The sequence below is a fragment of the Carcharodon carcharias genome, chromosome 4 (assembly GCF_017639515.1).
Source record: "Carcharodon carcharias isolate sCarCar2 chromosome 4, sCarCar2.pri, whole genome shotgun sequence".
NCBI classification, from domain to species: Eukaryota; Metazoa; Chordata; class Chondrichthyes; order Lamniformes; family Lamnidae; genus Carcharodon; species Carcharodon carcharias.
Window position 1 is genome coordinate 119,480,031 of NC_054470.1, and position 20,898 is coordinate 119,500,928.

The following is a 20,898-nucleotide window of genomic DNA, read 5'->3' on the forward strand; positions in this document are numbered from 1 at the left end:
CCTCTCTTCTGACCTGTACTGCAAGACTGCGCTGTTGGCTTGAACCATGAGGGATACTGGTCCAAATCTTAATAAAGACATTGCAAGGGGCTGTGAGCACTTCCACCAGTGACTGCACCATGGCCACCTTTCACAAGGGATTCTACAACTTGCCCAGTCAGCCAATTGTTCTGCTGCCCCTTGAAGTGCATATTAGTTTGCAGTCTGAGCCCGAGGGGTGAAAAGTTCTGGAGCATTTGGTGGCACATTCATGCTTTTGCATTTTTTGAGTCGGTGGAAAAGCTTCAGAGGCTCGACTCCAAGCGTGTCAAAGGAGCTGCTGCTGAACAGTCTCAGCTGCGGAAGATTGATCACTTCTGGCAAGCTTTTTCAAGTGCATGGCCGCTTCCCTCACCCCCCCAGCATGTGCTTGTGTAATTCCTTTAGTCTGTGCTGCCTCACCCGCACCTGAGCCGCACTGAAAGCCAGCCCTGAAAAAGTGAGCTGCCTATGCCACCCCCACCCCCCCTCAAATGCACGGCATCTCTTCCTTGATGTCATATGGGCGATGCTCAAGTGCTGTGCGGGGTTGTGTGCACTCATCTCTGAGTACCCCTCAAAGTTCAGCTCCTCAGATGCACACCTTTTAAAGGCAGCTGTGAAGCATGCCGTTCTGAAGTCACGTCAACATTCGCGGTAAATTTGATGTGAGGGAATGATTCTGGTAAGCAGGGCTTATAATGGGATGCTGAAGTATTGAAATTATGTTCCCGATGTGTGGCGGCAGGAAACGCAGCCTGCCATTGACAGGTGGAGCGGACGATCGCAAACTAGTTTCATGATAGCGCGAAACTGATTTCTGGCCTTCTCGCCACCTTGTCCGCTTATGCCCATCACCAGTGAGACCCGACGATTCCACGCATTGATTTTCATTCTCTTGGACGTCTAGCTCTTGCACTGTCTTGGTCCTAGGTGGATGTTCGTCACCGATCAAACAAGTTGGTGATCTGTCTAGCAGGCATCAGATCCTGCGTGGATCAAGTGATAGAGTCATCACTTAGATCTTTGACTTGAACAATGACATAATCCAGCAGGTGCCAGTACTTTGATCAAGGATGCCTCCACGTGGTTCTGTATTTGTCCTTCTGACGGAAGAAGATGTTTATTATAATGACATCGTGCTGAGCACACTTTGTCATCGGGGGGACACCATTTGCATTGGCTTTTACACCATTTTCTTCCAATGGTTCCGCTCCAGCCATCAGAGTCACAACATGCCCTGGCAATAAAGTCCTCCAGAAGGATGGTCTTTTCTTCTTTTGGGATGGCGGTGAGAATCTCATCAAGATCAGAACAAAACTTTTCCTTAACACCATAATTGGAGTCAAGTGCCAGGGCAAAAGCACTGATAATGGTAGCATATTAATTATGGCTGTGTTGTAGGTGAAGTATCATGAGCCTTTCATTTATACAATTGGGGAAATTCTGAGAGTGCGTCCAAGATCCTATTCCGGATGACAGAGCTAACTCGGTGGACGTGAGGGTCACTGTGAGCCTTTTTTTTCCACTAGAAGGTGTAAGTCCCTGCTTGTTTCTTCAGCTGCCCCTCCCCAGGAAGGTGGGTCTCACAGAGGGTGGCGATGTCAATTTGGGGTGAGCAGATGGCATTCTGAAGAGGACTGCTCAGTCACAGATGTTGCTGCCCAAAGACATCTCTGTCCCAACACAGGAGTCCAACATCCTTCATGCATCTGTTGCCTGTGTACAGATTCTTGACGAGGGACTCCCAGGTTCACAGCCCTGCCTCTGTCACCAATTCTCCATCGCCATAGGACTTGGCAATTGGGTACTGCATGTGACTTTGTTTAACACGGGGACCTTGGGGCACCATCATATCCACATGATCTTGATGAGCTAGTGGACAGATTTTAGTGACATATCGAGCCATGTTGGCTGGAGCTACCTTGTCACTGCAGCCACCTTCCCCCTTAGCAGCCAGAGAGAGACAGTATTCCTTTGCCTGCTCTGCCGTTGAGGATGTTGGACTGCACTTTCACGGCACCTCTGCCCAATCTTGCCACCATGGTAGCCCTACCTAGAGAAAGGAGCTCCCGATGGCATCACTCAAGGGAGCATTGGAATGCACAAGCTCCTCCACCACGTCAATGATGGGAATTGGTAATGCAGTTAATGTGAAGAAGCCATGACAGTGTGAACCACCTGCTTAACGGGATCTAAAATACTTTGCTAAATTTTACTGCGGTAACTTCTCACCTTCATGTCTATGTGATGCAGTCCTTTTGCAGTCTATTTGTAGATGCTAAAGTAAAACGGCTTCAAATAATTTTCAGTTTGGAAAAGTAGTAAATTTCTTAATCACATTATGGAATAATTTTATTCTGGCACAAAAATGTTATCATATTCCTCAGAGTCATGCAAAAACCTTTAATGTCTGCCTCATGTTTGTCTAGTGCTGTTTAGATTGATGAAGTTACTATTTAAACTGTTACCTTAAAGCCTTTCCTTTTTGTGCTTTCAGGAGTTGGATGCTCGACAGCAAGAGCTGGATATATTAAACATGAAAAAGGAAACCCTGGGGGCTGTAAGAGTTCTAAACATTTCCATTTCAATTTGTATTTCATTTAATGATTCAATGACCAAGATCCATTTTTTTAAAAATTGACTGCATTTGCAATGTTGCTTTGAATACTTCAGTTCTAAACTTAATAATGAAGGGATATTTTGGTTTGCAGTTTTTCAAATTGTAACATTGGAGTTGGCCTTGAAATAATAGTGGTGTTGTATTCTGACTTTCCTCTCCTATATCATGATGAATAGATTTCACTAATTACAAAGCAGTTAGTCTTGCAAAACTAATATCTCTGCACTCCTGTTTAACTAGCAGCCTACTTTCTATCGAATTTCATTTCTGTAATAAATTTGTACTACTTGTAGAAATATAAATAAGAGTGAATATTATTGTGGTCAGCTTGATTTTCAACTTAAAAACAAAAAATACCTGGAAAAACTCAGCAGGTCTGACAGCATCTGCAGAGAGGAACACAGTTAACGTACCTTGCTTGTCCTGCTTTCTACCCTTAATTAGCACATTCCTTAGCTAATATCACCACCTTCAACACCTTTGTCCTTTTGTCTGTGACATCTTTTGGTTATCTCCACCTATCACTGGCTCTTTATCCAGCTTTACTTGTCCCATCCCACCCCCCCTTAAAGCAGCTTATATTTCACCTCTCTTCTATTTTTACTTAGTTCTGTTGAAGGATCATTCGGACTCGAAACGTTAACTGTGTTCCTCTCCGCAGATGTTGCCCGACCTGCTGAGTTTTTCCAGGTATTTTTTGTTTTTGTTTTGGATTTCCAGCATCTGCAGTTTTTTGCTTTTATTTTTGATTTTCAACATAATGGACTTCAAAGAAGGAAAATGCTATTTTAATTGTTACCCTTAGTTTGTTTTCAGATTTGGTAATCTAACATTACGATACAGGCCCAAGGTAGATGACAATCAGCTACTTCAAAATTTGGGACCAGCCAGTGTTTGGCAATACCCAGCTAACACTGGCCTTTAATGTCATCAGTTTCTTCTGACCAGCATCTAGGAATGCCAATTGCCACTAATCCAAAGGGCCATTTGCTCAGTTACCTCTAACATCAGCTGGTTAGCTCTTTGCTACCACCTGGAAATTCTCCTCCAAGCGACCCACCATGCTAACTTGACAATATATCGGTGTTCAGTCACTGTTGCTGGGTCAAAATCCTGGAATTCCCTCCTGAATAGCACTGTAGGTGTACCTACACCACATGGACTGCAGCAGTTCAAGAAGGCAGCTCATCACCACCTTCTCAAAGGCAATTAGGGAAGAGCAATAAATGCTGGCCTAGCCAGCAATGCCGACATCCCATGAATGAATTTTAAAAAGTCAGATCAAGTTGCAATAATTTCAGAATCTGGAAATTATAACGACAACAACCAGTTCATTTTATTAAAGGTACTGTATAAATTTGTCCCAAGGCGCTTCACAGGAACGTTGTAAAGCAGAATTTGGTACTGAACCGCATAAAGTGATATTAGATCAGATGGTCAAAAACTTGGTCAAGGAGGTCATTTCTAAGGAACATCATGAAGGAGGAAAGAGTGGTAGAGAGCGGGAGAGGTTTAGGGAGGCAATTCCCAAGCTTAGGGTCTAGGCAGCTGAAGGCACAGCCACCAATGGTAGACTAGTTAAAATCAGGATGCTCAAAAGGCCAGAATTAGAGGAGCGCAAAGATCTAGGGATAGGAAGGGGCAAGGCCATGGCAGGATTTGAAAACAAGGATAAGACATTTAAAATTGAAGCATTACTTAACCAGGAGCCTGTGTCGGTCAGCAAACAGAGGTAATGAGTGAATGGGACTTGGTGCAAGTGTAGACATGAGCATAAGAGTTTTGAATAACCTCAAGCTTAAAGTTTATAGTGCGAAAAATGCCAATGCCAAATGTAACCTATTGTGGCAAACGTTTTTTTTAACCTATCAGACCATTTGATCTGCACTGCATCCTGATAGGTTTTTCTCAAAAAACCTGAAGAGATTGAACAAATATAAAGCAAGGACCCTTAGTGGTAGACCTACTCAAACCTACTGACTATTATGACCTCAAACAAAAGGTGAATTTTGGGATTGAATCAAATGGTTTAATATTTGCAATTATCAGCTGTAGCTGTACTACAACCAGTTATTTTTCAGGTTTATACATTTATTTCAATATAAATACTTTCATTTATATTGCCCCAAACAATCAGGGACAGATAGAAGGGCAGATATTTAGGCAAATTTCAGAAGTGTAAAAATAATAGGGTATTAATAGTGGGGGATTTCAACTTCCCCAATATTAACTGGGATAGACAAATTCTGAAAGACTTAGAGGGGCCAGAATTCTTAATCTATCCAGGAGAGCTTTTTAAGGCAGCACTTAAGCCCTATGAGAGAGGGGGCAGTGCTGGACCTAGTTTTAGGAAACTAAAGCCAGGCAAGAGGTAGAAGTGTAAGTGGGGAAGCATTTCAATGATAGTGACCATCACTCAGTCAAATTTAAGGTAGTTAGGAAAAGGACAAAGATGGACTGGATATAAAGGTTCTGAATTTGGGTAAGGCGAATTTTTATATAATAAGACACGATCTGGCCAAAGAGGGCTTTGAGCAGCTACTTGTAGGAAAATCTACATCAGAGCAGTGGGAGTCATTCAAAAAGGTAATAGTGAAAGTGCAGGGCCAACATGTTTCTGTAAAAGTGAAGGGTGGGACCAACAAGTCTAGAGAACCCTGGATGTCGAGGAATGTACAGGATTGGATAAGGAAAAATGGAAAGCTCATGATAGACACCGAGGGCTCAAAATAGCAGAGGCCCAAGAGAAATGTAAAAAGCACAAGGAGCTACTTCAAAGAGAAATTAGGAGAGTGAAGAGGGGGTATGGAAAAACACTGGCAGGTAAAACAAGGAAAATCTGAAGGTGTTTTATAAGTATATTAGAGGCAAGAGGAAAACCAGGGAAAGAGTAGGGCCCATGAGGGACGAAAGTGGCAATCTTTGTGAGGTGCCAAAAGACATAGGTGAGGTTTTAAATGAGTACTTTGCATCTGTATTCACTATAGAGAAGGACGATGTAGGTATAGAAATCAGGGAGGGGGACTGATATACTTGAACAAATTAGCATTGAGAAGTAGGAGGTTTTAGCGAGTTTAAAAGTGGATAAATCCCCAGGCCCAGATGAGCTGTATCACAGGTTCCTGTGGGAGGCAAGGGAGGAGATTGCAGGGGCCCTGACATTAATTTTCAAATCGAGAGAGGTGCCAAAGGACTGGAGGATAGCTAATGTAACATTTTTTAAGTGTAGTCGGGTAAACCAGGGAACTATTGGCCAGCGAGTCTAACATCAGTGGTGGGGAAACTTTTGGAAAAAAATTCCAAGGGACAGAATTAATCTCCACTTGGAGAGGCAAGGGTTAATCAAGGATAGTCAGCATGGCTTTGTCAGGGGGAGATCTTGTCTAACAAATTTGACTGAATTTTTCGAGGAGATGACTAGATGTGTAGATGTAGTGCAATAGATGTAGTCTATATGGACTTCAGTGAGGCTTTTGATAAGGTCTCGCATGGGAGAATGGCCAAGAAGTTAAGAGCCCATTGGATTAAGCCCAATTTGGCTTAGTGGCAGGAGGCAAAGGGCGATGGTCGAAAGTTGTTTTTGTGACTGGAAGCCTATGTCCAGTGTGTACCACATGGTTCAGTGCTGGGCCCCTTGCTGTTTGTAGTGTACATTAATGATCTAGACATGAATGTAGGAGGTATGATCAGTAAGTTTGTAGATGACATGAAAATTGGTGGTGTGGTAAATAGCAAGGAGGAAAGCCTTCGACTACAGGATGATACAGACAGGCTGGTCAAATGGGCAGAACAGTGGCAAATGGAATTTAATCCTGAAAAGCGTGAGGTGATGCATTTTGGGAGGACTAACAAGGCAAGGGAGTACATGATGAATAGTAGGACCCTAGGAAGTACAGAGGATAAGAGGGACCTTTGTGTACATATCCATAGATCCTGGAAGACAGCAGGACACGCAGGTAAGATGGTTAAGAAGCCATATGGGATAATTGCCTTTATTAGTCGAGGCATTGAATACAAGATCAGGGAGGTTATGCCAGAGCTGTGTAAAACGTTAGTTAGGCCACATCTGGAGTACTATGCACAGTTCTGGTCGCCACACTGTAGAAGGATGTGATTGTACTCGAAAGGCTGCAGAGGAGATTCACCAGGATGTTGCCTGGGCTGGAGTGTTTCAGCTATGAGGAGAGACTAGATAGGCTGAGATTGTTTTCCTTAGGGCAGAGAAGGCTGAAGGGGGAATTGAGGTATACAAAATTATGAGGGCATAAATAGGAAGAAACGTTTCCTCTTAGTGGAGGAGTCAAAATAACCAGGGTTAAGGTTTAAGGTAACAGACAGAAGGTTTAGAGGGGATTTGTGGAAAACATTTTTCACCCAGAGGGTGGGGGGTATCTAGAACTCACTGCCTGAAAGGGTGGTAGAGGCGGGAGCCCTCACAACATTTAAGATGTTTTAGATGAACACTTGGAATGCCATTGCATACAAGGTCACATGCCAAGTGCTGGAAAATGAGATTAGAATATATAGGGTTTGACGACCGACGCATGCACAATGAGGGCCTCTTTCCATGCTGTATAACTCGACTATGCATATCTCATCACATTTCAAAGAACTTCATACTTAATGAATTATATTGAAGTTTTGCGACTATTTAAAAGCTTGTGTATACTGATGTCCAATGCTGATACCAAATGAACATAATGGTTTAGCAAACTACCAAAATGCATCTTTGTGCAAGATATTTTGCCCGTCTCCTATTTCAGTTATGGACATAGCAATGTAAAAGCAAGAGTGTAACAGTGTGATAATGAATTTTATAAGTGATGCTTAATAACACACATTCTTTTAGTTCCAATTTTCATGAATCATTAGTCTGATTACCTAATATAGAAAAATCAATTGTGATTCTTGACTATTGCAACAGTTTAAACATCAAAAAGTGCAGAATGTGGCATGGGCCTAAGGGGAAAAGAAAAATTTTAAATTTGTAAATGATGCAGAGGTGCAGCACCACTTGAGCTGCAACCCAATCACTAAGTAATTTACAAAGTTACAATGTTACAGTACAGAAACAGGCCATTTGGCTTAACTGGTCCGTGTTGGTGTTTATGCTCCACAAGAGCTGCCTCCCACTCCTCTTTGCCTATCCCCATCAGTATATCCTTCTATTCCGTTCTCCTTCCTGTGTTTACCTGGCTTTCCGCTTAAAGGCATCAGTGGTATTCACCCAATGGTAGTGAGTTCCACATTCTAAACACTCTGGGTAAAGAAGATGTTGCTGAATTCCTTACTGGATTTATTAATAACCATCTTTTATTTATGGACCCTATAGTGATGTAGCTTTGTGGTTATACTTCGCTTACATGTCCAACTCTTGATGCCAATTGTGCTGTCCTAGAAGAGTAATGAGAAGATATTCTACAGTTACCTCACAGAGAAAGAGCTACTTTTGAGAAAGTATTAGCTCAGCACTCGCAGACTTTTTAGTGGCTTGTCATAATGAAGGCTGCTGACTTGGAAGCTAGTTACCTAACATCAGAACCTAAGCTAAAGGCTGTAATTCAGATCCACTGAATTATTGCATTAAATAAACACAATACTTGCCACATCTCAAAATTTAAGCCTAAAATGCTTCTGTTGTGCAACAGACAAAATAAAGGCAATCGACATTGTGAGGTAGCAGGAGATTGCAGTGTTTGATATCACATTGTGAGTAATTGTGACTTGAAAGCTCATTTGTCAGTAAATAAATATTATTCCAAGTTAACAAGGGACTATCCAGATCACACATGTAATGGCCAAATATTTTTTATTTGTGTGAACACTCAAGAACAAGCATGATTTCTATTCTAATTTCACACTTGCTGTCATCATTACACTTTCCCAGCGTTCATTTTAATGTGAGAAAAAAGCTATGTAAGGTATTGCATAAGATTCAAATTGTGTGTATTTTCACAGGAGATAGCTCATTCCCAGGTGAAGCAAGAAGCTGTGGTGCTGTATGAAAAGCTCCATGAGCTTGAATCTCACCGTAGTCAGATGATTGCAGAGGATAAGAGTATGGGATCGCCACAGGAGGAGAGGGAACGACTACTAAAGCAGGTGAGGAAACCTGACTCTTAACTGCCTCCTGAAGTGACCTAGCTAGCTACGCAGTTGTCTCAAACTGCAATGATTCAAATGGAAGACACACCAACATCTTATCAAGGAAAGTTGGGATGGGCAGTCTGGCCAGCAACACCCACATCTGAAAATGATTTTTTAAAATTAATATACACTACATTGAACCAGAAAAGCTGATTTGTGTTCAACTCTTTTTGTGGGACCTGTGTAACTCTTTCGAGTACAAACACATTTCCATCTGTTCGAGATGAAGTTACATTGTTTCATAGTTTGCCATTGTGAGATTTGAACTCTTGATCTTGGGGTTACAAACCCAGTACCATAACCACTTGGCTATTTAGGCCAAGCCTGATTTGTGTTCAGGTTGGCAACTTCCACAGAACTGGATAATGAGCAATTATTCTCCTATTTGGTAAACTTTGATTTGCTACACCTCTTAACTAATGCTGTGACCATTGCCCTTAGCTCCACAATGGCCTCTCGGAAATTCCTTTACTACTACCCACACATGCATTGTATTCCATGTTTTTTTTTTTCTAATCATCACTTTGAAACATTAAGTTCCTGACAGGCGTAGTAGCAGAAGTTTGTAGAACGCTTAGCTAAAGGAACTGAATTTAAGTCTCAGTCTTGGCTGTCATTTGAACCCTATTGTGCTCATTAAATTTTTTGGCTTTACTGGTAGGCAAAACACCTTGCAATCCCACAGCATTCCATCTGTATAGGGTGGGTAGGAAATATTATCCAAGTCAGTCACACCCTGCTAAAGCACATTTCCTGTTGGCTGATCACAGAGTGGCAAACTGTCTAAGCCATCAAGCTAAAGGAAGGAGCATTATGCTGGTAGCAGTGGTAGATATCTAATGGAAAAAGTTGCATTGATATAGCACCTTTCACCACCTCAGGATGTCTCAAAAGTGCTTTACAGCCAATGAATTTAAAGTGAGTTACTGTTATAATGTAGGAATTGTGACAATTTACACAGAGTAAGATCCCACAAACAGCAATGGGATGATGACCAGATGTACTATTTTAGTGGTGTGGACTGTGGGATAAATATTGGCCAGGGCACCACAGAGAACTGAAGGAGAATGGGATAGAAAAATGTGAGTCAAATAAGATTCAGGGACCCCCAGTTACTGTATGTGTTTGTTTAGCCATAGATTGATTCCTGCATGTTCTGAATATAAAACTGCTGTATTTTGAGCCTGATGGGTTTGAATGAGTGTATTTGCTTATCAGGAAAATTTCACCCATGCTACTACCACTCTTCTACAGTACTAGATTGAGCAAACATAAAAGTTGACAATTTTAACTGATTATTAGCCACATATTCTGGTCTTGCCTAATGAGATGCAGTTTTTTTTCAGAAATAACAAGCACCGTTAGCTGGTTAACAATTTCTGCTATGACCTTTAATAGAACTGAAAGCTTGTTGAGTCAGTTTTAAAGGCAAGCTCTTACTCTAACTTGCACAAATGGAAACGGTGGTTTCATTGTTTAAAAAAAAAAATTCTTATTTCCATTACTACGTGTTAATAACTTGAAACTTAGCCACAGGTGGGCAAACAGCTTATCAGATTCCCTTGCAGATTTCCTAGGAAGCTAGAGCCCTGGTTTGAGAAGCTATAAATTAAATAATATGATGTTATTTTCTGCTTTAAGAAGACTAAAATAACCATTGTTGAAAAGTATGGCCCATACTGTTGCTTACTCACAAATATTCAGATCATTGGCTTGATAATTGAAGCCGTCTGTGTTCACATGCAGCAAGACCTGGACAATATTAAGGCTTGGGCTGATAAGTGGCAGGTAACATTTGTGCTACACAAGTGCCAGGCAATGGCCATCTCCAACAAGAGAGAATGTAACCATCATTGAATCACCCACAATCGACATCCCAGGGGTTGCCATTGACCAGAAACTGAACTGGATCAGCCATATGAATACTATGGCTACAAGACCAGGTCAGAGGCTGGGAATTCTTCAGTGAGTAACTCATTTCCTGACACCTCCCCCCACCCCAAAGCTTGTCCACCATCCACAAGGCACGAAACAGGAGTGTGATGGAATACTTTCCACTTGCCTGGATGAGTGCAGATCCAGAAGCTTGACACCATCCAGGACAAAGCAGCCGGCTTGATTGGCATCCCATCCACCACCTTAAACATTGACTCTCTCCATGACTGATACACAGTAGCAGCAGTGTGTACCATCTACAACTTACAGTGCAGCAACTCACCAAGGCTCTTTCACCAGCACCTTCCACCTACGACTTCTACCATCAAGGAGAACAAGGGCAACAGGTACATGGGAACACCACTACCTGCAAGTTCCCCTCCAAGCCCACACCATGCTGACTTAGAATTATATCACTGTTCCTTCACTGTCACTGGGTCAAAATCCTGGAACTCCACCCCTGACAGCACTGTGTGTACCTACACCACATGGACTGCAGTGGTTCAGGAAGGTGGCTTTTCACCACTTTCTCGAGGGCAATTGGGAATGAGTAATAAATGCTGGCCTAGTCAGTGATGCCCATTCCCGTGAACGAATTTTTAAAAATTACATCTGATTTGTGCTCAGACAATATAGAATAAACCTATCAAGATCATACAGCCGTGACCAATCTGCAAAATTATGATTAAGGAAACACCAATCTTTTAAAGTTCACTAAATTGGTCCCTGGGATGAGGGGGTTGCCCTATGATGAGAGGCTAATTTAGTAGGGCTTTTCTTCTCTGGAGTTTAGAAGAATGAGAGGTGATCTCATTGAAACCTACAAAATTCTGAAGGGGCTTGTTGGAGTGAATACTGAGACATTGTTTCCACTCTTTGGGAATCTAAAACACAGGGGGCACAGTGTCCGGATAAGGGGCTGATCATTTGGAACTGAGATGAGGAGAAATTGCTTCACACAAAGGGTTGTGAATCTTTGAAATTCTCTACTACAGAGGGTTGTGGTTGCTCCATCACTGAATACATTTAAGGCTAGGATAGACACATTTTTTTTGTGTCTCAGGGAATTGAGAAATATGAGGAGCGGGCAGGAAAATGGAGTTGAAGCCTAAGGTCATTCATAATTGTATTGAATGGCGGAGCAGACTCGACAGGCCTTGCTCCTATTTCTTGTGACCTAGAACACTAGCTGTCACAATTCAGCATTCTCTGTTGATCCAACAATTTCTAGAATGCCGTACCAAATCTTCACTACCTGCTTCTCCTTCCTAACGCACTCTTCCAGATAGTGTTGTCACCTATAACATATACCTAGTATGTGGATATTTTTAATAGAGTTAATGATCACTTGCTGGAACATACTTTGGCTTCAGCTCTTCATACGCTCATCTCAATTATTCTTCATGAGATATCTGGCAACACTACCTTTGTATGTTTTAATGCTATTCATTATATTTTTAAAGATCTGTAGATGTACATTTAATGATGTGTCTCAAGGACAATCAAATCAAAATTTCTCGCTTTGAAACTGCTTCCTGCATTTTCCTTTAAACAGGTTAAAGAAGATAACCAGGAAATAGCAAGCATGGAAAGACAGTAAGAAATCATCTCTACAGTAAAATTATTTCAAATATTTAATTTGTGTTCATTTAGTTCATTGAGATAATATTTTTGATGGTTTATTGAAAGCATTGTTATTAAAATATAAATAAATTGTATTATGGGAAATTAAAGGGGGAAGATTAAATTGACTTTGGGCTGATCTATTATTGTAATGTTTTAGGATAGCACTTCATTTTATGTTGTTTCCAGGCAGACAATCTTTCAGCTTCAGTTGAGTAATAAGTTGTAATTAATATGCATGGGAATCATTTTGGTCTAAAACACAAATGATGATGGTGAATATTTAATTATAGACTTACTGAGATGAGGGAGAAAATTAACCAGGTAACTGAGGAAATTCGGCATCTTGACATGGATCTGGAAGAGCATCAAGGTAGGTTGCCTTGTCGAACAAGGGTGATAGTGTATTATTGTACTAAGAGGTTCATGGATCACAATTCTCTGCAGCTTGGTAGGCTTTTGCTCATCTCTTTTGGAGAGAGTCACTCAGCAAGCACGATAGTTATGCATTTACTTACAAGAGGATGTTTGGGATACCAGTAAAGTATATTACATGGTGATACCATCCATAGGGCCATAATACACAGATTTTGTTGCTTCTTCTCTAACTCCTCTCTCAACCTGTATTCTCATTATGTGCTTTAATAAGGAATTGCATTTGTTTGTTTCTTTGGCTTTTTAAAAAATAAATAAATCTTTCAGTTATCAGTAGCAGCAAGTTGTGTTACAAAATTGAAGGATGATTGTCCTATGAAGCTGAGCTCCTGCTCAAGTTGAACTTCTAGATGAAAATTGTTTTTATATATTCAATTTCCCCACTGTAAATTATGCATAATTTCAATACTTTATATCTAGAGTACACTGGCCTAGCAGAACAAATGCAGTTTGGAACTGAATTAACATCATTTGGGAGATGCAGCAGTTAAGGAAGTCTTAAGATGTAAGAGTCAACTTGTAGAGTCCCCTCATTAATGTTTATGAATCCAGTTCCCATTAAATATATAAAGTCAGTTTGTTTGCCCTCAACATAAATTGGGATGTTGCTTGGGATGCATTAGGGTAAAATAGGTTCTCTTTATGATATTTATCCTTAATTTCCTGTTTTTAGAGATCAGTTATTGTTTCTCTTCTTGAAATATAAATACAGCAATTTTCCTGCACTGTCAGCAGCATCTGCTGTTTTTTTTAAGAGACTACCTACCCCACCTCCCCCCCATTACTTGTTCTTAAACAAAAATAAAAATAGCTGGAAAAACTCGGCAGGTCTGGCAGCATTTACGGAGAGAAATACAGCTAACGTTTCAAGTCTGTGTGACTCTTCTTCAGAGTCATACGGATTCGAAACGTTAACTATTTTTCTCTCCACAGATGCTGTCAGACCTGCCGAGTTTGTCCAGCTATTTTTATTTTTGTTTCAGATTTCCAGCCTCCGCAGTATTTTGCTTTTACTTGTTCTTAAACTGTTCACTGTTCTGTAGCTATCCTTTTGTATTTGAGTGCATTTAAAATATCTTCCACATTTAGAATTAGGTTTCTTCACTTTTTTGATGCCAAGGTTTAAGTTGATTAATTTTTTTTTTCCTTCCTGGTATAATCATTTTTTCCTGTTGCTGTTTTAGTACAAACTTTCCTGTTTGTCAGTGTTATTAGTATAAAAAATCTTTGTCATTTCTTCTTGTCAAAACTAACTTAGGTGTGGTGTTTTCTTTATAATAAAAAAAACACAGACTTCATAGCCATCTTTCAAAAGCAGAATGTCACTTTTGTCCCGGATTTCACACTACATAGCAATCACTCTGAATGAGTTGTTTTCTTTGAAGAAAGGGATTTCTTGTATGCAGTTCCTCTTCTCCTTCTGTTGTCATAAATGCTTCAGATGATTTGGGAGGAAATATAATAACCATCCTCATGACCCCAAACCCGGTCATTGCAGTGCCAACTGACTCTTTTTATTGCAATCCTTACTAGAGAACTTGCTGATTCAGTGTTTGTCAGACAAGGCACAGTAGCTCCCAAAACCTACAGCAGACAAATGACCTTTGAAAAATCTAGCTTAGAGAGTTTAGGCTTCCATTAGCTATGGTGATATTATTAACATATAGAAAACCCCTACCGAAATGGCTTCTGGTGCTAAATGAAAGAATTTCTTAGATGAGTACTAGGATATGGGCCTTCCCAATATGCGCTCAGGGCCCATTTATATGGTGGCAGGGCTCATGATGCAAAGACTTGAAAACTTGTCCTCTTCATTTCTACAGTTGTCCTTTACTGTTAAATTGGTTTTGTCCTTAGCAAAATATTTTCAGAATAATTTGAGGCTCTGCATTCTTTTGGGCTGAAGCACTTTTTAGCTTAACAGTTAACATGTGATTTTGTATGTGAATAACCAGATAATATCCCTACTGTATGTGGAGGTTGAACTTAAGTCAAAGAACAAGAGAGAACTATATCCAGAATAGATCATCTGCCGCATTCTGCTTGATCTTAGCTTTCCAAGGTGTATTTTATTGTATGATAATAACTACTCCAGACTAGTGGCTCTCGCGTTTTGGTTGAACCCCCCCTTTTCAGATGGATTAATAATCATGTACCCCAGTCTGGTTTAAATTATCATACTCATAATGTGAAAGTTTAGCATGTAAATAGTGCTTTAGTAATGTTTTGAAGGAAACATATATTTCAATTTAGTGATATCTACTTGCATATTACTTAAAGATATCGCAATCTTAATGTCGCTCCCTTGTGTTCCTCAGTGTGGGCTCTTTTTGCAGGCGAGACAGACCCCATTCTGCATTGCCCATGTGGCAGCTATACTGTACTCCCAGCTGGCACCAGGTTTGCCTCTGGTCACCCATGTTGTTCAGCCGTTAGGCCAGCCTTGCCAGTACACATTATTTCACACACCCTCTTTGAGAGCTACTGGCCAAGACCTTTTTCCAATTCACAATGCACTAAAATTGAATGGTTGGATATAAATGTTTCCTTGCAGTTTCTTAAATGATGAACTCTGAGGCAGATGGACCATCGAGGAAGGAACAAAAGCCAGGTGTTTCCCCCAAAGGAAATAACAGGTTCTTCGGGATTAACCTCTTGTTTATCTCTTGGCCTCTAAATGTTAAGAGTATGTTTGCTAAAGGCCTGGGAACAGGTTACCTTATCTTAGAGAATGCTCGAAAGCACGATCTAAATAAAAACACATTTAGGCCAGGATTTCTTACTCAGTAAGCTGACCCTTTAAAGCAGGACTGTGCTTTGATTGTGCTTTGATTGTATTCTCATATTTAAATTATTTTGGGGTGCTATCTTGGAATTCCAGTTCCTACTGCCCCTCTAATACCATATATAAATTGAAGAAAGAGAGTCGGGAAATGAGGCAGTGGGATGCAGGAGGACTGGCTGATATATTACTGTGTTGTTGGGTTGGAGTAGTCTCCCAAAGACCACCTGCTGCAAACATTAACTTTATTGTAACATATTTATAGTTATGAGAACACTCCATCTCACATGTTGCTTTCTCCTCGACACTCAGATCACAAGCATATGTCACTTCCTTCTATGACATCATAGACTATTACAGTTAACCCTTTATGGGATTTAGTCTAGCATACTCCATTATACTACAGCTGACAGGGAAGAAATGGCCACTTCTGGGTATTTGATATACTAACAAAGTTACCAGGTTAGGAGCTTTATCAAGGCTGTTTCCAAATTATGCTGCACTTTATTTCAGTGACTTATGCCCCTTTAAATGTAACCTACATCCCGTTTCAGTGTTTGATCACAGAATTTTGTGCGTTCATGTTAACAAGTTCCTTCTGCAAAGCCGAGATCCCATTGAGAGCTTGTGCAGCTTATTTTGTTGACCCAAACCCAGGGAACATGGGCCTAGGTCACAGCCTGACTGGCAGAAGTCCAGCCTAACCCCTGGACGAAACACCAGACTTTATAGTCTAAAGCAGACCTGTTTACATTTACAGTACAGGAACAGGCTGTTTGGTTCATATGAGTTCCATTTACTCTTCTCCAGTCTTTATATGACTGATGTGTAGTATTCCTTTATGCAGAAGGAAGGAACTGTTATCACAGTAGAACTAAGTTTCACTACGATTTAAAAATCCTGGTGAGGGGTAGAAATAATCTTAATAAATACACGGTTATAAATCCTTCAGGGAGGTGAAATGTGGCTCGCAGTCCTAAATGAACAAAATATGTTTTAAATATGTGGTTGCTGCTAATTGTTCCAAGCAACCACTGCAGAATTACATGGGAGGGTTGCCAAAGGTTGACTTCCCAGTGTGCATTTAAAGATGTGTATGGATCGTACCATTCCAGTTGAATCACGAAGATGGTGGTTCTATCAACAACAATAATTTGCCAATCTTTATAAAATGAAATTATTTACACTTTTAATGAATTGCTAGGAGCAGCATTCCTGTACTTCTGCAGATTTGGAATGTTCATTATTTAATTTTTTCATTTTCATTCAGGACATTACTTACAGTAAGTTTTTTTTTGGTTAGGCATTAGTATCGAAGGATATGGGGCCAAGGCAGATAAATGGAGGTGAGGTACAGAACAGCCGTTATATAATTAAATGGCAGAGCAGGCTTAAGGGAACACCACCTGCTCCTGTTCCTAGGTTGCAGGAAAGGACAATGTGGAAATTGAAAGCTCAGCTTGAACCAGATAGATAGGCATGACTTATGTGAGGTTCCTGTAAGCACAGAAATGCATGACCATGCGCAAAAATGTTGTGCTCTAACTCGAGAGAGAGCTTTAAAAATCATGCATTTGTATAACACCTTTCACATCCTTAGGATTCCAAAAACAATTCACAGCCAATTAATTACTTTTTTGGAGTGCACTTGCTTCTGTAATATAGGAAATATAGCCAATTTGTATACAGCAAGGTCCCACAAATAGCAATGGGTTAAATAACCAAATAAGCTATTTAGCAGTAACGGTTATAGGATATATGTTAGCCAAGGCATCAGGAGAATTCCCTGCTCCTTTGAATTTTTAAAATTCTTTTATTGGAAGTAACATCACTGGCAAGACCAGCATTTGTTGCCCATCCTTAATTGCCCTCGAGAAGGCGGTGTTGAGTCACTTTCTTGAATCTCTGCAGTTCATCTGGCGTAGGTATATCCACAATGCAGTTAGGAAGGGAGCTTCAGGATTTTGTCCCAGTGACTGAGGCAACGGCAATAATTTCTAAATCAGGATGGTGTGTGGCTTGGAGGGGAACTTGCAGGTGGTGGTGTTCCCATATGTCTGCTGCCCTTGTCCTTCTATGTAATTGAGGTCGCAGTTTTGGGAAGTGCTGTTGAAGAAGCTTTGGTAAGTTACTGCAGTCCATCTTGTATTTGGTGCACACTGGTCCCACTGTGTGTCAGTGGTGGAGGGAGTGAATGTTAAAGGTGGTGGATGGGGTGCGAATCAAGTAGGCTGCTTTGTGTGTATGGTGTCAAGCTTCTTGAGTGTTGTTGGAGCTGCACTCATCCAGGCAAGTGGAGAGTATTCCATCACACTCCTGACTTGTGCCTTGTAGATGGTGGACAGGCTTTGGGAAGTTGGGTGATGAGTTACCACAGGATATTTTACATCCGTGAGCGGGCAGGTGAGATCACAGTTTTATGTTTCATCCAAAAGTCAGTGCCTCCAAAAGTGTAGAATTCCCCAGTACTGCACTAGTGTGTCAGCCAAGATTGTTGTGTTCATTTTTTTGGAGTGGAACCTGACCCCAAGACCTGACTTGGAGATGAAAGTGGTACCTTGTGTTGAAGAACAATATTGCCCTCATTAGTTGTTTATTTTTTCTAATTACATAGCATTATAAATTACCAAATCATTCAGTTTTAGGTAGAATATTTTCCTTTTACTTTAGAGATTGAGTAACTGTGATCTAGCTGTACAAATGCTTCGGATTTCCAGCTCTCTGCTTTGTCTCTTTTCACTGTTTTACATTTCTTTCTTGCCTATTTGTCCACTGGCTTATTTCATTGGATAAAATCTCAGAAGGTGAGGATTGACTTCCTGCTCTAGCATAATACTCCTCTATTTGCAAGCCATACCTGACAAATGAAATAAAAACAGAAAATGCTGGAAAAACTCAGCAGGTCTGGCAGCATCTGTGGAGAGAGAAACAGTTGACGTTTCGAGCCTGTACGAAGAGTCATACGGACTCGAAACATTAACTTTGTCTCTCTCTCTCTCCACAGATTCTGCCAGACCTGCTGAGTTTTTCCAGCATTTTCTGTTTTTATTTCAGATTGCCAGCATCAGCAGTATTTTACTTTTATTCTTGACAAATGAATGAGCTTCCAGGGCAGTTTCTTAAAATTGCAAGTATAGTCACAAATCACTAAACTGACTGAACCTTGGACTTCAGAAAAGTTTTACCATGATAACCAAAGTGAACATTTGCTGCTTGCATTTGCTTTCCATAAGTTCTGTTGTGAGTTTTTCTGATTCAAAGTTTTTTGTGTGTGTGCAATCACAATTTAGTAAGATAACATTCCTCCTTGTTTACTCATCCTCTGTGCGAGTGATGATGGAAATCACTTTTAACCTTTTATCCTAGCTAAGTTTGAAAAAAATGCACTGCCTGTTGTGCTTTAGGTCTGTAAAACAGAGGAAGGTCCACATTTATTCCTTAATATAGTCTGAGTTAATTGATCTCCATGCAGGAAGAGATGAGAAAATTACAGTTGGTTCTAGTTTTTCCAGGCTAAGGGAAAAAATCAGTTTAGGCTCTCAAATCTGATTGTGATCCAGTAATTTCTACTGGAAAGTGTCCTTGTGTTGACCTCAGCTGGAAGCAGGCTTAGGCCCAGCTATGAGACAACCCAGGTGAAACAACTCATTGGCACCCATTCTTGAGACTTCCTCATGTAAAGTGACCGCTGGGTGAAGTAGTAGGGAATTGACATAGAATCAGACCCTAGGATGAGGCACCTCACTGAAGAAGGATTTTTTTAACTCTTCAGTACCCCTATAAACCCTGTGCTTCCAAAACCTATGCTGCATTAAAGATTTGTTGTGGGTCTCACGCCAGTTCTTTTTCTTTGGTTGGCAATACTGCTGCAGTTTTATAGTTGGAAAAGTTCTTTAGCTCAGTATTAATTTGTAATCTCCTCCAGTTCTATTAATCCTTTTCCACGGACAGTGTTCATCTAATTTTTTAGCTGCTTTAGTATCTCTCCATCTCTGTTCCATCTTTGACAGCTGTGCCTTCTGCCCTTTTCAGTCTGGCAGTTCTTGAGGGATTTGATCTGCTCATCGCAACAGCCATTCAGCTGCGAACACAAGAGCAAGTATTGGGAAAGGGAAACTTGAACCTTAACAATATTGACCAAGGCTTTTCCTCCCATCAGGATTGATAACGTAGATGATGCTCCTCCACCTTCTCCAAACATGTGTGCATTTGTTTCAGCCAAAGTAGCACTATATTGGTGGAGACTCCAAATAGCTTCAGTCAGTGTCATACAAGGGAATTGCATTGAGTATTTCTATTAGTAGTCCTTTGTCCCTGCTCAGGAATTTGCGGCATTATTTTAACCCGATGAAGTACTGAACTGAAAGTGTGCAACACTTTACCTAGCACTGGAGAAAAACTGTAATGAGCTGATGCATAGAATTGAGTTCCTTCTCTGTTTGGTTTACTTTGAATACTTAATTGCCTATCTTGGTCATTTCTCTTTTCACAGCATTAAAAAAATTGCTATGTTTTGAAACTCGGGTGGGTAATTATAGACTGCCTCCAAAGTTCTGTTTAGCCTAAAATTGTTTATTGATTTCATTTCACTCTGGAAATTACACTGCAGAAGTTTTATCCATCACCACAAACAAACATTCACTCCCTCCACCACCAATGCACATTGGCAGCAGTGTATACCATCTACAAGATGCCCTGCAATAACTCACCAAACCTCCTTAGACAGCACCTTCCAAACCCGTGGCCACTACCATCTAGAAGGACAAGAGCAGCTGACACATGGGAATACCACCACCTGGAAGTTCCCCTCCAAGCCGCACATCATCTTGACCTGGAAATATATCACGGTTCCTTCACTGTCGCTGGGTCAAAATCCTGGAACGCCCTCCCTAACAGCACTGTGGGTGTACCTACGCCACATGGACTGCAGCAGCTCAAGAAGGCAGCTCACCACCACCTTTCCAAGGGCAATTAGGGATGGGCAATAAATGCTGGCCTAGCCAGCTTTGATCACATCCCATGAACAAAAAAAATGTGTCATTCGTTGGCACTTTTTCTGCTGATTTGGGTCTATCCGGATGTGGACCCATGGATGACTAGCAGTCTGGGTGGGTATTTTATATCAACCTCCACTCCACTGTTCACTCAGATGCCTTTTTATCTTCCTAACATGGCCACTGTCATTTGGCTTCTTGCCATTCGGATGGTCCTGACGCCTCCCCTCACCCATCCAGATGCTCACCGACTTAGAATCCCCTTTGTAAGCTTACACAACCCAAACCTCATGGTCAGCATTTATTGTCCATCCGTAGTGACCTTTGAGAAGGTAATGGTG

General features: G+C 40.9%; 1 protein-coding gene across 1 annotated transcript in view; it reads left to right on the forward strand.

The window, feature by feature from the left end:
• Nucleotides 1-20,898, forward strand: part of ift74 (intraflagellar transport 74) — a 104,315-nt gene that overhangs the window by 49,289 nt on the left and 34,128 nt on the right. The window contains exons 9-12 of the mRNA XM_041186345.1: nucleotides 2,519-2,581; nucleotides 8,600-8,743; nucleotides 12,279-12,319; nucleotides 12,640-12,719. Of these exons, the coding sequence (XP_041042279.1) occupies nucleotides 2,519-2,581; nucleotides 8,600-8,743; nucleotides 12,279-12,319; nucleotides 12,640-12,719 (328 nt within the window). The remainder of the gene's footprint in view (nucleotides 1-2,518; nucleotides 2,582-8,599; nucleotides 8,744-12,278; nucleotides 12,320-12,639; nucleotides 12,720-20,898) is intronic.